This window comes from Populus nigra, chromosome 18 (genome assembly GCF_951802175.1).
Source record: "Populus nigra chromosome 18, ddPopNigr1.1, whole genome shotgun sequence".
Lineage (NCBI taxonomy): Eukaryota > Viridiplantae > Streptophyta > Magnoliopsida > Malpighiales > Salicaceae > Populus > Populus nigra.
In genome coordinates this window covers 4,578,593-4,596,023 of record NC_084869.1, presented here as the reverse complement: position 1 = coordinate 4,596,023, position 17,431 = coordinate 4,578,593, and the positions used below count along the sequence as shown (strand labels likewise).

At 33.0% G+C, this 17,431-nt stretch overlaps 1 protein-coding gene across 1 annotated transcript; it reads right to left on the bottom strand.

Moving 5' to 3' along the window:
- Window positions 1–1,487: 1,487 nt before the first annotated feature.
- On the bottom strand, window positions 1,488–9,532 carry LOC133678611 (cysteine-rich receptor-like protein kinase 44). Its single transcript, XM_062100988.1, has 5 exons — window positions 8,962–9,532; window positions 8,615–8,825; window positions 8,290–8,527; window positions 7,970–8,120; window positions 1,488–2,117 (listed from the first exon to the last, which is right to left on the bottom strand). Exons 1-5 carry the CDS (start codon window positions 9,172–9,174, stop codon window positions 1,734–1,736), a joined length of 1,197 nt encoding a protein of 398 aa, XP_061956972.1. The 5' UTR covers window positions 9,175–9,532; the 3' UTR covers window positions 1,488–1,733.
- Window positions 9,533–17,431: the final 7,899 nt, after the last annotated feature.

The window sequence follows — 17,431 nt, the reverse complement described above, 5'->3', positions numbered from 1 at the left end:
TGTTCTTTTATAGAGATGCGGGGTTAAAGTGTAATTTCATTCTTGTGATATTTTGAGTTGTATTCTACTCAAAATAATACATATTAAATTAGTATAAAATATTAAGTGACCCAAGAACATTGGGCTTGAGGTGCTCGCCTAAGCCCAAGAGGGTGCTGGGGTGCCCAACCTCCATGTTGGGTGCTAGGCGCACGTCCATCACAGCACATGTTCGAGCCCATGCACTTGTGCCTAGTATGGGCTCTAACTACCATGTCCAGGCCCATAGTCCTTGAGCCCTGGCTGTATATTGGGCTTGATAGCCCAAGCCCAATAGATGTTTTAGGATCTATTTTGAGAGAATTTTTTGGGTCTATTTTAGAAACATTTTAGGTCAATTTTATTTGTACATTGAATCTGTATTATATTGAATTCAAGAGATTTTTTATTCACACGGAAGAGGGATAGAGGCACAGGAGGGAGAGAACATAAAAAGAAAGTCAGGGAGAGGGGTAGTATATAGTCCTTGAAATCTATCAGAAGGTTTCCAAAATAAATTGCAGATAGTATTTCTGTTAGCAGCAGCAATATAACCATCTAGTTTTGGGAACGAGATGGTTATAGGAAGAATTAGAAGAACAAGTCAGGGGCACTCTACAAGGCAAATCTAGGCACTACTGTTCTTTCGATTCAATAAATGGATATGGGGCTTGATTTTACATGAAATAGGGATGCAATTAACATGTTAGTTCCTGGCATAAAAGGCCACTGGATTTTGTGTGGAGGATCTCATTTCTCATGTTTCCGTTTTGCTATTATTATTATGTAATGGAGAGGATTACATGGTTAATCGTTCATAGTTCTAAAGGGAACAGTCATCATGTAGTTAGTTAAACAGTCTAGATCTCTCACGGAAAATTAATCAAATACTCGTAGGAGGTTCTTCAAAGAGAAAAAATAATGTATCAAAGACTGTTTCTAGGAAAAATAAATATGGTATATAATAGAATAAAACTTAATAATTTATGAACAGGTACATTATAAATGCATCCATACCAGTTCAACGGATCGTTTCCACAAATGATCCAAGAGAAACCCAGGAGGGTCTGTATGTATATCAACATAGTGTTGGATGCTAACCCCACACCAAAACTTGCCAGATAGATAGATAGTCTGCACTGTACACGTTAAACTTCTACTGCAAGCAGAATTTACTTGATCGAGTATTTTTAATTTCTAGAAATAGATTTAGATACATGAACCCAGGAAAGCTGGAAATGTGCTCAGAATAAATGAACATAGTAAAAGGAAAAGGAAATTTATATGCATACCTCTTAGCTCTTGCTAAAGGCTCACCGTATTATTTGTTGTCTGTAACCCTAAACCCTCCTGATTAGAGGAGGGAAAGGGAGGCGGTACCAATGCAATGGAGTTGGACATCTCATATTACCCTTTTCTTTAGGGACAGTAAGGAAATGAAAAGGAAAAACGAGCACTCTGTAGAATCATTGTTCATAACAAGCAATTAACTATGAAGGTTAAAACCCAGATTGTCGCTGTTCGATCACACTAACAAAAATATAACTGCCCTAAAAAATTATCACTACACCACATTGCTTTCTACCAAACGTAGCAAGTTCGGTGAAATTTTTACATGGCAAAAATGAAATACATCCCATGAACAGATGCTACAAAGAATCAATGCTTTACACGAGATTAAAAAGCTAATTAGCCTTCACATTATATATGATGGTTTATCTACCTTCTTCAATTGAAGAAACAGACATAGAATTTCTAGAATACTCATCAATAAAACTATTACCTCCAGAAACCCTGGTGGCGCCAGTGTTTGTAGTACTAGCATTAGTAGCTGTAGCACTGTTAGTGAGAGCAGAAGTGGTGGTAGTTGTCCAACGACCCCCACGACCTTGAATTCCAGGTTTGCCAGGTTTGGGTAAAGTAAACGAGTCACTCGAAAGCATGAGATGAACAGAGTTCATGTCAGGCCTATCTGCAATGTTCTGTTGGCAGCATAGCAACCCCAGTTGAATGCACATGGCTGCCTCATCCCGATTGAACCTGGCAAGGCTTGGATCAACTAACTCCAATGTCTTGCCCCCTTGGTAAAGCATCCACGTCTGCAAAAGTGAGTGAGCGAGGGGGCGAGAAGAAAATCAAGAAGACCAAATTACTGATTGTGTCCTAGTATGAAGAAAAAAACTGGAAGCAATAGTTATCTGAAAACCAGTGCTCTGATCGCAAAATACTTTAAAATCAAGCTTGATATGTATATACCATAATTAAGGTATTTGGAAACTTATTGCTACATTAAAAAGCAGAATCAAGTGTTAACTTTGGTATGTCTAGTCCCTCTATCTTGTCTGGCAACTAAACAGGTATCTCCACTCACTCTGCAGTCCCCTGTTCCATTTCTCCTGAAACTTAGTCATTGTACAGTTCCCACCAAACTGCTCTGACAGTTGCTTAAACATGTAACTTACCCATTTGAACACTGTTGTCAAACAATATTGTCTGTTTTTATGGCAATCTATTGTAGAAGTCTAGATTTTAGTTAAATGGCAAAACATTTATAGAAATTATCTGCAAAAGAGGTGATCTTGCCACTCTTGGTAGGCAATGCATGTATATAGATTGTCAAATACTAGGCACGTGCAAGAAAGTTGATAAGATTATCTTCCCATTTTTTGTTCTTCTTCCTCAAAAGTTTTTTTTGCAGCTTTGTAGAACTTAGCAGTCACATTGAACTTTATATTGAATATTGGCTTCATTTATAGTATTATATCACTTAACAGCATTTCTTTCAAAGAGAATTAACTATAATTAAAAGGCATTAGTCTTTCATCATGCAAATCCAGTGGAAGACTGATTTTGCCTTTGATAGGCAATATTAGCTTTAGAGATATATGGATCTTTTACACGAGACTTATCAATAATTACCTTAAAGAAGAATGTTCATTAGTAATTTCATGATGTTTTTTCAATAGTGTAATTACCAGGTAACCCTTAAAAAAAAATTCCCTTTGGTTCAGGGGCTTTTTGGTTTTTTTATATTTTTTTGTGCATGTCAATTACTTAAATGTCCCTAAAAAATAAATTCTCTATTATGGATGCAAGGTTATTTTAGGTTTTTTGCTATGATTTTTTTGTAATTCTCAAATGGGGTTAACGATAATTTGGTATTTTAATATATAAAAATTAATTTTAAATTCAAAAAGCCCCCGTATGCTTTAGGTGGAGCGTAAAGCTCCCACACAATGTCGAATGCCACCATTCAAGCGGCATTCGATGCGCCTCACCACCCGTCATGGCGGAGGAGCGCCGGCAAGAAGTTTTTCCCTTCCTCTTTTCCCTCTCTCCACCTCGAAAAACAGTTGGCCATTGCAAAAAAAAGTCTAGTTATTTGTTTATTAAGTTAAATTAAGTCCTTATTCTTTTGATTGCAATGTATTTAGTCTTGAATCAGTTATTGAGTTAATTTATTTTTTCAATTTCATCCCTTGATATTTTATTTTTATATCAGATTAGGTTCTCATTCTTTTAATTGCAATGTATTTGGTCTTGGATCATTTATTAAATTAATTATTTTTTTCCATTGCATCCATATACACGTTGTTTTTATATTAAATTTGGTCTTTATTTTTTTAATTATGATGTTTTTGGTCTTGAATCCGTTATTGAATAATTTGTCTTTGAATTTCATCCATTGACATTTTATTTTTATATCAAATATGGTCCTTATTTTTTTATTGTTATTTTTAGTTGTTCTTATCCTTTTTTTTAATTGAAATTGTTTTTCAATTTCATCCCTTATGATTTTCTTTTTCTTTTTGTGTCAAATTTGATTCTCTTTCTTTTCAAATCTATATTTTTTCAAATTTTTTTTAATTTGTTTTTTCATGTTTATCCCAAATTATTTTGGTTGGTTTAGAATTTTACTTAGTTTTTTTTTTTTTTTTGCCTTTTACAATGTGATTTGACCTTATGATCCGTGTCACAAATTTTGAAGGTTGAACCGAGTTTGTTTCAGTCATTTTTAAGTATTTTTAAAAATTTCATCCATCATCATTGAGTTTATTGAAAATTGATTTCTTTATTTTTTTTTTATGTTTTGGATTCTATTGTAAATTTGATTTTTCTTTTCGATTTTGTCATTCAATTCAATATTTTTTAATATTTAAAGTTTGGCATGATACTATTCATTGATTTTGACGACCTCACTTGGTTTTGCTTGTACTTTGTTTTTCAATACTTTTTTTCATGGATTATTTGATTCATGAAGTTTAGCGATCACTATTTTTTTTAGTTCTCTTTCTATTATGTCTAGTCGTTGATTTTTTTTTGCTCTTTAGAATACAATGATGACACTTTAGTATTGTTTTTTTAAGCTACAAAGAAATTGACCCGGCCCACAGCGAAGCACAGGCCATCGACCTAGTTATAGAATACACTAAAAGGGATCGGTGCCTCTATTACTGTTAACCTAGACACAAAGCATTGTGCATTAAAGCAGTGTAATGACAAAGCTGTCCTTGCCACAGAGAGTTGGAAAGACTGCAAGGGGAGGGTGGGGGTTATCTTTTCATTAGGATGCATTTGGCATTGAAAGGATGAATGGAGAGAAAATGGTCAATTCTGATTTTGGTAGGGCTACAGTCACCTGGCGCTGAGGCTGTCATGCCCTGGGTACTAGGGCCAGACAGGCGCGCCTGACTGCAAACCCAGGCAAGCGATTCTGCAGCCCGCGCACCAGGGGGTGTTGCCTTCTCTATCAAAAGCTGATGGTTCTGGCTTGGCAACGAGACCAAACGTTGTTGGGTCTGGCTGCCAAGCCAGACCCAAAACACTTCCAAAAGGTGTAAGAGCGTTGGGTGTAGTTGGCCAGCCAAATCCAAAACACTTCAAAAAGGTGTTGGGTCTGGCTGCCCAGCCAGACCCATCGATCTTGGGTCTGGCTGCGCACCAATACCCAAGGATACTAGGTCAGGATCTGCAGCCAGACCCAAGGATAATGGGTTTGGGATATTTTGGTCTTTTCTCTGATTTAAATTTATTTTTCATACAATAAAAAGGAAATAAATTGATGGGACTTCTTTTATATTCTACAAAAATTAGGTGATTATAAGGTTTTTTTTTTTCAAGTTGGATTGAATTTTCTTATTAAAGCATGTTTGTTTTTGTTTTTCAAAAATGCTTTGAAAAAAATTTGACAATTTTGTTATTTTTTTCTTTACTTTAAATTAATATTTTTCCTTAATTCATATTAAGATGTTTTTGTATTATTTTGATGTGATTATATAAAAAATAGATTTAAAAAATTAAAAAAATATTATCTCAATATATTTAAAAATATATATTTTTTAAGATAATTCCAATTTTATTTTTTTCCCTCTTGAAATTTTTTATCTTTTCTGTTATTGATTTTTTTTCGTAAAGAAAAAATAAGTTAATGTAACTTTTTTTATATTATACAAAAGTTAGGTGATGATAATTTTTTTTTCATTTCAGGTTGGGTTGAATTTTCTTATTAGAGCATGTTTGTTTTTGTGTTTCAAGAATGCTTTGAAAAAAAATCAAATTTTTTTATTGTTTTCTTTACTTCAAATTAATATTTTTGATGTTTTTGTATTTTTTGAAGTTTTTTAAAATATATTAAGATTGGGTCTAGCCGCGCAGCCAGACCCAAGGAGAATATATTAAGTTGGGTCCCGCTTCGAGTTGGATCTTGTCCCAGATGGACCCAAAATAGCTTTGAGTCTAGCTGCAGCTAGCCATCAGCCTTGCGTCCTGTTGGGGCTAGACTCATTAGCCTTGGCTCTACTGCAGGACCTAATTCTCACTTGGATCCTGCGTCAGGACCTAGTTCTCTTAGGTCCTGTGTCAGGACCCAAGACTACTGGGTCATGAGTCCGAATCCAATTTGGGTCCTGCGTCAGGACCCAAAGGTAATGGGTCATGCATCAGGACCCAAGGTTAATGGGTCCTGTGTCAGGACCCATTTCGTTTGGGTCCTGCATTTGGACCCAATTCTCTTAGGTTCTGTGTCATGATCCAATTCTCTTGGGTCGAGTGTCAGGACCCAAGGATGATGGATCTTGCGTTAGGACCCATTTCGCTTAGGTCCTGCCTTCGAACCCAATTCTCTTGGGTCCAACGTCATGACCCAAAGTTCATGGGTCTTAGGTTTCTAAATATTATTATTTGTGTTATAAATATTGTTATTTTTATTATAATTAAAAGTATTAATATTATTTATAAAATAATTGAAAATTTTGAAAAAAAAAATTTATCAATATTGAAAAACAACCTTAGACTAGACTTGATTTGAAGGGTAAAATTAAAAATTATTGTTGTTGTTGTTGTTATAATTAATAAATTTTAAAAAATATTATTATTACTATTGAAGAAAAACCAATTTTAAAAAAAAAGATTAAAAAATATAAGAATTTGGACAAACAAGTTCAATATTATTATTTATATTATAAATATTATTATTGGGTCTAGTGTTGAAGTTAAACTCAAAGCTCTTGAATCTAACGTTGCAGCCAGACCCAACAGTTTTGGTCTTATATTTTTTAATATTTTTTATCCTAACTAACATGAACTAAACAAGCTCACATTCAAGAAGACATAACAAAAAAATTAGATGTGAGCTACATGTATTATAGTTAGGAGTGAGTATTTTCGGTTCAGTTCGGTTTTTACTTAAAAAACCAACCAACCTGAATTTTTATTTTTTTAAATTTAAAACCTAACCGAAACCGGTTTAAACCGACCATTTTCTGTTCGGTTCAATTAATTAAGGAAAAAAATTGAAAAAACCGGTAATCCAGTTTTGTTTCGTGTGAAGAGCAAGCTGATGCCAACAGCAACAAAGTGAAGAAATGGATGATAAATTGATTAGCCTGCAAGATTTCAGCCATGTACAGTGCAAAATAATGATCCTGGCCAACAAGATTTCCACCAACTCATAAAAAAGCCAACACAGCCCGGAAAATCCATGAAACCAAGATAGATAAAAGAAGTGCATATCCCTTTTATGCAAAAACATGTGGAAAAAACACATCCCTTTTATGCAAAAGAAAGTTTTCTATCCCTTCATTCGGTGTTCAATGTTCACATGTCAAGAGTCGAGACAAATATAGTATGAAAGAGGAAAAGATTGAAATTTTAGGGTGATGCTGGTGTTGAAAGTTTTGATGATAATTGTTTGAAATTTGAACGCTTGACTTTTGATCTAAAGAATTAAAGAACAATGAGAATTAGAGAAGGAGAGTGGTGATACAGAGAGGAGTAACTTGAAAGGCATTTGGGAGAGAGGAGGAAGCTGAGACTTGAGGGTAAGGGATTGTGAACTGTGAAGTTTCCTTTCATAGTAGGTTTAGATGTTTGTTGAACCGGTTCGGTTTGGTCCGGTTCAATCAGTTTAAGATTTCAGAAACCGAAACCGAAACCGAACCGATTTTTTTCTTAGGTTTTTTAATCAGTTTATTCGGTTTTTTTTTATTTCGGTTTTTTCAATTAATTTTTTTTCTTCAGTTTAATCGGTTTTTTGGTTTTTTTCTCATCCCTAATTCATTCCTAATTGGGAATTGGATAGATGCTCTTTACACTGCTGGAACAAAAGTTGACAGCAATAATGTATTTCTAAGAGTCCAAACTTCCAAGTTGTCCACAATGTGCCTTGATGGACCATCAGTTCCCAAGAAAGTTTTGTGAAAACAGATATAAGAACAATAACAGTAGGCAGGAAAGCAGTTTATTTGCGAAGGTGCATGTATTGTTAAATCATAATTATCCACGTATCAGCCTTACAATTTGACCAAATCCTAAATCAGACAGCTTAGTTCACATTTGTAAGCACCATCCTTTCAATTAGAAATCAAGCTCGTGTTTGTTTCAATATTTAAGGTTAATCACAATAATTGGGTTCAGGCCATTAGAGTACATTAATGCGAAAATCCATACTTACATAGTTCAAGAGATCTGCCTTCTCTGCACCAAGTTGACGATCATGATTCTTTCTCCCACTTACAATCTCGAGCACCAGAACTCCATAACTAAAAACATCTGTCTTAACAGACAAATATCCACGCATTGCATATTCAGGGGCCATATAACCACTGCATGCAACCAAAAAAAAAAAGAAACTAACTTGATTTTGTTGTTCCCAATTAGAAAACATTAATTGAAAAAACTATTTGTGACAAATATATATATATATATATATATATATATATATATATGAAAATAATAATGAATGTAGAATGGAGCATCAAGGAAATTACTCACTAAGTACCAGAAATTCTAAATGTATTCATATGGGTGTCATCCCCAGGAAAGAGCCTTGCCAAGCCAAAATCTGATATCTTTGGATTCAAATTTTCGTCCAGCAAAATATTACTGGCTTTGATGTCTCTGTGAATGATCCTTTCAGGGGCTTCTTCGTGCAAGTATAGGAGACCTCTTGACACACCTGTAACTATTTGGAACCGCGTTGTCCAATCCAGGCATGTAGATTTCACTTTGTCTGAAAATCATACCACCTCAACTATTAGCAGTAATTTTTACAAGACATTGCATAAAAATACCAAAAATTCCAAGAAGGAGCTTTTACCAAACAGAAAGTAATCGAGACTTCTATTTGGAAGATATTCGTAAACAAGCATCTTCTCTGGTCCTTGAGCACAACAACCCAACAAACTTACCAAATTCTTGTGCTGAATTTTTAGTAGCAGTTTCACCTCATTCGTAAATTCTCTAATTCCCTGTCTCGAAGTTAATGAAAGCTTCTTCACTGCAACTTCTTGCCCATTGGGTATCAATCCCTGTTAGTTAACAATAAGCCAATACTGAAGAATACATATAACAATCCTATGAGCATTTTACATTTCTTTAAAACGTGACTTCTAGTTCCAATAAGAAATCCCATCTAAGGAATTTGATAATTTACAAGAGGCATACCTTGTAAACGGGACCGAATCCTCCATGACCCAGTTGATTCAACTCGGAGAAGAAATTAGTAGCTAATTCAAGAGTACGGAGCTCAAAGAACAAGTCATTCGTCTCAACGACGTCATCGGGGGCGCCTTCGGCAGCGTTGTGTCTACGAATTCTGAGTTTAGTCTGCAAGCAAGCGCAGAGATTGGAGAAAAGGCCCATCAAGACATGGACCATACAACCACCACTAGAGCCGCGGCAGCCTTGGCCTTGGATTGGATCAGAAGAAGGAGGAGGTAGTAAAGTGTTGTTGGTCCAGTTGGTGCCTGGCAGGTAGTTGATATTGAAATGGTAAATCTCTAATTTTGGATCAATTAGGCGGTGGTGGTGGACTGGCAGTTGACGATAGCTTAAACAAGTTTAGTTCGGTTTTTGCACGCAAAGAATTTGACGGGAAGGGACGACGAGCCTTTTACTTTCTTCCATGGCTTCCGGGTCCTCCTTTTGATTAATGCTGTGAGATAGTAACACAATAAAATCAAACACCAGAGATGGGTAGGTTGAGTACGCGTGTTCTTAAATGTTTTTTTGCTGAATTATTATTGCCGTAATATCTCAAAAAAATTGTAATATATTACACTAAGGGGTTGAGTACGGGTGTTCTTAAAGTTCTCAAAAATAACAACAAATAAATAAATACCGATTAGTCAAACTAAATTTAATAAATAACAACAAATAAAAAACACTTGAGAAAAGTCAGGTTATTTTTTAAATCAATAAAAAATCTTACAAAAAATAAATAAATAAAAATAACAAAACCTAATCTCTAATTAAATAAATATTAAAAAATAAAACTTAAAAAACATGAGTTTAAGAAAAGAAGAAAAAACCTAGTAAACTCAAATTAACTTCTCAAACCTTGCTTAATCTCAAAAAACCATGACCCTTGAAATCTTATACTTGGGCTCAGTTGAGGAGCTTAATTCTCAACAAATCTAATATCAAATAATAAATTATAAAAAATAATAATTATAAAAATTTTTCAAAGTAAAAAAAATATATATTAATAAAAATAACATAGGTTAAATCTGACAAGAAAATAAAGCTTAAGGAGGATAAAATGTAAAAGAAAAAATCATCTCAAATAAAATAAATAGCAATCAAAAGAATCAGGATAAATTCAAAAGATTAAAAAACTAAAGGAGGATGAAATAGAAAAATAATTCTAATCTTATAAATTATTTTAAAAAAATCATTCCAAATATTAAATAATAGAATTGAAAAACAAATTATCAAATTAAAAAAAATAGTCAAAATAACCCAATAAAGAATGATATATAAAAAGACTAAAGATAACTGGTGTTATTTTCAAGACTAACTAAAAACTCTACAGAAAACAAGTACAAAAAAAAAAAACAAAACCTAGTTTTCAATTGAATAAATATTGAAAGATAAAATAAAAAAAATAGCTTAAACAAAGAAAAAAAAGAGAAAATCTAAGGAAACTTCCTAATCCTTATCGAATCTTTAAAACTCATATCTTGTGAAATCCAGGATGTGGATTTAATTAAAAAACTTCATTCCCAACCAATTTAAAAGTAGCAATTTAAAAAACTTGTCTAAGCAAAGCAAAAATGGCAATTAAAAGAATGAGAATAAAATTTAATAAGAAAAAAAATAAAAGAATGATGAAATTATATATATATATATATATATATATATAATTCCAAACAAAACAAGAAGCAAATAAAAAAATGATGATCAAATTTAAAAGATTAAAAAAATAGAAAGGGGTGAAATTGAAAAAAAATATAACTTTATAGATTATTCAAAAGAAAAAATATTAATTAAAAGGACAATGACCAAATGTCAAGGAAAAAGAAATTGAAGGGGCTTGTCTAAATTGAAGGGCACGAAATTCAAGGAGAGAGGTAAGAAAAAAATAAATGGTCATAAACATCAAGCCAGATGAGTATTTGGTACTATTTGGTACGCACGCCTCCCCATTATGTAAAGGGGTTCAAGACCTTTCAAACATCACCGCAAAAGGTAGTGTATGGTGATCGGACGACCCTTCACATGATACTCACCTTCTGGCATGTACATGGCACACACCAGCAAGATTTTTTTTAATATTTAGAATTATAAAAATATAAAAATACCCTTAAGTTAAGTTGAAATTAACAAAAAAAAAACATAATAAAAAGACAAAAAAAATACCTTGGATTATTATTTTGTTAATTTTGCACCAAGGGACAATTAAGGAATTTAACTTTAACAAAAAAAAATTTAACAACATCAAAAACCCCTTTACATAAGGCACCCTTTAAGTATTTTAATTGTTTTAAAAAATAAAAAGACTAATCTACCCCCAAATAATTCGAGAATGATATTGTATCATGGTAAAAAAAAATCATTTTACCCCCAACTACTATTAGTTCAATTGTTTTATGCTACAGGTACAATAACTTGCCTTCCTCAAAGATAACTAAACGTATTTTTTGTGTCATAATACAAATGATCCAAATACATGTCTGTATGAATTTCTTCTTAATTATTGGTTATTTAGATGGAGATCATTATTCTTTTTTTTTTTGTTGGATTAATTTAATGTACTATATTAAACAATTAATAAATCTCTTACTCTTTTTTTTTTAAATTTGGATTAACACCATTTATATTTACTAATCTCACTAAAAAAAATAAAGTGTCTATTAATAATTTAAAATAGTAAAGAAAGTGATGACGTTTCAAAATCTAGCATGCATAAAAATGAGTATTTTGGTATTTGAACAATGGGTAATAGTCATATGTTCATATCAATATTCTATTTTCTAGAGCTTATGAAGTGGATGATTAGTGGTAGAAGGTTTAACACTTGCAAAATAGTTTTTTTATAGGATTTAGGGACTCTCATATGATAAAATCAGTAACTTTTAATAAAAGAATTGCAATCAATGAGATAATAAACATTAAATTCTAAGAACAAGAGTGTTTGTTCTTGTTTTGATATGATAAATATTCTAGGATTTAAAAGTATTAGTGTCTAGAGAATACAAATTGTTAACCTTTTATCTGAGTGGTTCAAGGGATATTTATAGCCCCTTGAACCTTGTTAATTTGATGGAGTGGAAGGGTTGTAGAGTCATTTTTTCCTGATAGTATTAATAAGAGATTAATATATCTTACACAACATTAATGAGAGACAAATATGGTAAACTCTTAGGATATTTTTTATACACCTATGGATATAGAAAGACAAATATCCTTGATATTAATATTTTATATTAAAAATCATAAGATTAAAAAAAAAATGGAGCCTTATGGCCCAACACGGGCCCTATAACAATCTCCTGACTTTTTGCTCTTTATGTTTGATACATTGTCAAACCCACGATCAATAGGTATGGTAACGAGGCAAGCTCATGCTCACTTGGGCTTGGCACATAGCCGAACCTAAGGATATCAGGTCAAGCAAGACATCAGACCCATGCCTAATTAGGCTTGCCTTACAACTAAGCTCAAAGACAATGGGTCGAGAGGGTTGTTAGACCCGTGCCTAAATAAGTTTGGCGCACAACCAAGTCTAAGAGCAAAGGGCCTAACAGTTTACTAGACCTATGCGTAATTAGGCTAGGTATGCAGCCAAGCTCAAGGGCTCTAAGTTTGATAGTTCGCTAGATCTATATCTGTTTAAGCTCAACATATGGTTAAACCCAATAATATTGGGTCTAAAAGCTCATTAGACCCATGTTCATTTGGGCTCAGCACGTGGATGAACCTAAGGATGTTGGGTCTTGTAATTTGCCAGACCCATGTTCGCTTGGGCTTAGCACGTGGATGAACCTAAGGGTGTTGGGTATGACAGCTTGTCAGACCCATGTGTTTTTTCTTTTGCTAAACACATAGATGAACCCAAGGATATTAGGTATGACATCTCTCTAAACTCATGTCTATTTAGGCTAAACATGTTACTGAACCCAAAGATATTAGGTCTGACGACTTGCTAGACTCATGTCTCTTGGGCTCAGCATGTAGCTGAACCTAAAGATGTTAGGTCTAACATCTTGCTAGACTCGTATTTTAATGAGCTCGACACATAGCTGAAACCAAAGATATTGGGTCTAGAAGCTCACTAGACCCACGCCTCAATAGGCTTGGCATGCAGCCAGAGCTAAGAGCATTGGGCTTAGAAGCAAGCTAGACCCATGTCATCTAGATTTGACACTTTACCAAGCTTAGGGATGTTGAGTATAGATGCAAGCCACACCTACGTATCATTGAGTTATCACCCTGTCTTTGGACTTTCTAAATAGGGACTAAGGTTTTTTCATAAAGCACCATAAATATTGATTCATTAGTAGCCCCTCAAGTCTTTATGTATTCAATACGTAAAGATTTAAAGAGTTATCAATTCTTAATGAGAGACGTTTTACCTTTCTCACGTGATAAGTTATCCCCAAGCAAAACTATTGGGTTTGGATTCTTATGGCTAAGTGGTTTGTCCTAATTAAAAGAGAGTCTTTTGGGAAGAGAAAACAACAGTGTGTATTTAATGCAATAATTGAGTAGTTTTTTAAAGATTTTTTGTTACATCAAAGGTTATTCATCCAATAATAAGGATGAAAAGTTATTTTCTTTATAACCTAATCATTCTTGTTTCCATTCTTTTTTTTTTACTTTCACTTTTAAAAATTCTATACCAAAAAAATGAATTGCTAAAAAGCTTTGGGCGAGATTTGTTATTGTGATGCTGCGGTCACACAAATTAATTACCCGAACTTAAGCAAATACGATAGTATAAAGCAAATAAGGGGTTAATCTCATGAGAAAGATTTAGTTAAGGTCTTTATACTAACTGATTCAAAGTTGGGGGAGTTGAGATTATCTAAGCTATGTTAGGGTAAATAAAATAAAGTAATCAAACTAAATTAAATAAACCGAAACATATTAAGAGAAACACTTTGATCTCAAGTAAACATCCACCGACAGAAATCAAAATAATTGATCATTGAAACGATATATCAATTTATATTTTGAATATTTCTCTTTCCTTAATATTAGTTAGTGAATTGATCTATAATATAACTAACTCTAAGCATTAAACAACCACAACATACATATTAGTAATTTAATTCAATGGCAGCTTTAAGTCTGTAGGCTATGTTCGATTTAATTAAATGTTTTTCCTAATATTAACAATACATATCTACCATCATTTTTAAACTTGGTCGCTTCACAAGTTAAATATCACAACTTTGATTTTGATAGACTTAGTAATAGATTGGTTAGAATGATAACTTAGAGTCTACTCTAGTAATCAAACTAAACAATCATAAGAAATAAACATAGAAAAATATGTATACTCATCATATAAACTAAAAAGAAAAGATAAAAAGATCTTATAGTTTTTGAAATCCAAAGGCTTCTATATCCTTTCAACCAAGAAAAATAACTTACTTTTGCATGACTATCGAAAAACTAAGAAAGAGAAAAAAAAATGAAAATATATTTTGAGTGTAAAAAAGGGTGAGAGTTTCTGTCTTCTTTTTGATCGCCTCCCTCTTTTTCTATCTCTCTTTTCTTTTATCTGATGGAAAATCATAATCCTCACATTCCTATTAGTCTATTTGTATTTCTAAAAAATTAAAGTCCTTTTCAAAGTAGATTTTCTATATTTAAATAGTACAATAACTTTTTCCTATAAAAAAGGAAACATAATCTTGTATAAAATTTCAAGCTTTAACTTTGGACTTAGTGAAGTTAATTTACCCAAATGAAAACCACATTCTCTAAGTGATGTCTAAGAGCCTTTCATCAATTCGCTAAAGGTTGTTCTCAAATCACTTACTCTCTAGTGTAGTCTCAGACTGACATGTTCTTCAAGTGATGTTTAAGGACCTCTTATCAATTCACTAGGGGTTGATCTTGGATCCCTCATTCCCCAGTGCAATCCTAAAGTAGCATATTCTCTTAGCTAGATTAGAGTAACATTAATCCTTAAATTACAACCAAATAATAATTAAGTATACCTACAACCTAGATTTCCTCTTTATTCTACGTAGAAGGCGAGTTCCACCTACTAAGGATAGTTAAAGTTCAAATCTTGTTAAAATTTAATTTTTTTTTAAGTATGAACAACCCATATAGACTACCTAAAGGAGTTACTCCCAAAATGTTTCTTTAGTATGAGCATTTTACCTATTATAGAAATTTCATTAACAATGGATGTTGGACCCATCCAGACTAGACAAGTCTAGCAAAAATAATATATTTCTCAAAGAAAACAAAATAATAATATTAGAAAAGAGTCAATTTCTTTCTTGAAGGGTCATTTGTCTAAAAAAGGTCAAATAACAATTATAGCTCTCATTAGACATCACTTAAATGTCTAAAGGAATGGTCAAAAGCCTTATCAGGCTCCTTACCTCTTATACGCCTTCAACCCTAAGGCTGGAGTTCCCTTTAATGATAGCATTCATGGCTTAACCAAGAACGAGGTTAGGAAAAACATCCTCAAGCCTAGGTTGTCTAGCTCTTAGCAAAGCATACTAGGCAGAAGTCCTAGTAGTTGAAGAGGTCTTTGTAATTGAAAACAAGGGTGAGGGCATTGACAATGAGATAATCAGAGAGGTTGAGGCTACAATGCCAAAATCTATAAGGGTTGAGACCTTTCATCTCTTAAAGTGGGTAACAACATTTGCAGTCACTTCAGAAAGGTCAACTCTGTTTAACACCTAATTAAAGAAGAACAACTTCCCCCACTAGTTCTAACCTCTAACTTCTTAAGAGTGATAAGAAGCTCATCTACATTGATAAGTTCATTTTCCATCTCTATTTTAATCCTAACTCCAGATAAGTTGAGGGATGAAGATGCTCTCCTAATGGTAGACCATGTTGAAGACTTTCTTTCTCCTTTAGTTGTTAACCCTTCACAAAAACAAAGTTAGAGATGAATATTTAGATGCACGAAAATAAAAGTTAAAGAAGTTGCATACTTTGAAATAGGACCTCATAATGTCCTTTGGCCATCTCATTGATCTCGTACTCGGTTATGGCTTAGGCTAGTATAGAACATGTTTTTTCCTTAATTGAGGTAAAAATGGTTCCACTAGTTATCTCAAGGGATAGTTTCTAGTAGTGGGCATAACCCTAAACTTCTAACATGGAAAAGCTTACCTTTCAAGGTCCCCTTCATGAGTCTCTTAAGTCTATTAGAGAAGGTGAAAAACTAGTGGATATTGTTGTCGCTATCAATGCTACCAATCAAATTATAGCATGCCTTAAAGGTATTCACAATAGGCTCAAGTTTGATGAGCCTAAGGAATTTTTTAAAAGAGAATAAGATAATATATCTATTGAGATGAATATAGCCTAGACCAAACATATAATAGCGAAAAACATCCCTCATGAACTCTTGAAGAGAGGAAGGGTACCCCAGCTTGTACATACATAAGGGGGTAGTTATTTCATATCGCTCCCAAGAGATTACCATAGTCAGTTAGCTAATCCTTTTAGTTGTTCCAAGTAGTTTAAACACATATTTTCTTGACTGTTAACCATTTACGTAGGCTACTTATTTTATGGTCAAAGTGTTGACCTTAGTTTTCTCAGTGGTTTGAGATAACTTATCTCTCCCTCAGAGTTTCCTTGAGGTAGTAAGGGAGGGATTTCTTGAAGGTTGGAAGGATTCCCACCCCTTATACTCCTAGGTACAGAATCAGGAAACATTGTCCTCTACTATTTCCTCTAGTTTGTTTTTTTGGAAATTAAATTCACCACCAAAAGAAGTAATATCTCTACTCATAGGGTTAGACCTAACTCTTTTATATTCCATGTTTTTTCTATGACTAACAAGAGAAAGAATAAAGTAGTTTAAGGGTGGGGATTATACCTAAAATAGAGTAGCAAATTCTCTTCTGGCAACTGAGAACAAATGATGCAACTATATTATTCAATAGTTTTACCAATATTTACTTAGTATTTTGCCCAAGTTTTATATATAAAATGCCTTAATTTTCTTTGTTTTATATTTTATAAGTATTTTTGGATGTAATGTTTTTAAAAGGAGTAATTTGAAGATAAAATTCAGATCATGTTTCAACTCATGTTGAATATTTACAAATTTGACCTTTGATCAACGTTTTACGCAAAACTTAAGTTGTAGAGGTCTAAATAAAGTGATTCTAGTGGAATTAGAAAGATAATATCCATACTTTCCCATACATATATGGAAAGAAAAATAAAAGAGAAAGAGCATGGAAATCTCAGTCATCAAAGACAAGTCTTGCATTCTGGTAGTTTTGACCTTTGGCCATTCCGACTTGAATATCTTGAGTTAGAGAAGTCCATTTGATGCAAACAGATAGCAAGAAAGCCTTAGTTAATAGCCTTCTAATTTAAAAAAAATTATAGAAATTAGAATTTCTAAAAAAACAATAGGGACACATAGAACCCTATTATGAGTAATTGAATTTATTATACATAAGAATAC

What these genes read in the sequence shown, in the direction of transcription:
- LOC133678611 (XM_062100988.1), bottom strand. Translation starts at nt 9,174, where the DNA reads ATGGTCCATGTCTTGATGGGCCTTTTCTCCAATCTCTGCGCTTGCTTG. An exon ending in TCTCGATTACTTTCTGTTTG is followed by an intron (nt 8,528 to 8,614) that starts GTAAAAGCTCCT and finishes TATGATTTTCAG; the next exon opens with ACAAAGTGAAATCTACATGC. An exon ending in TTTAGAATTTCTGGTACTTA is followed by an intron (nt 8,121 to 8,289) that starts GTGAGTAATTTC and finishes GGTTGCATGCAG; the next exon opens with TGGTTATATGGCCCCTGAAT.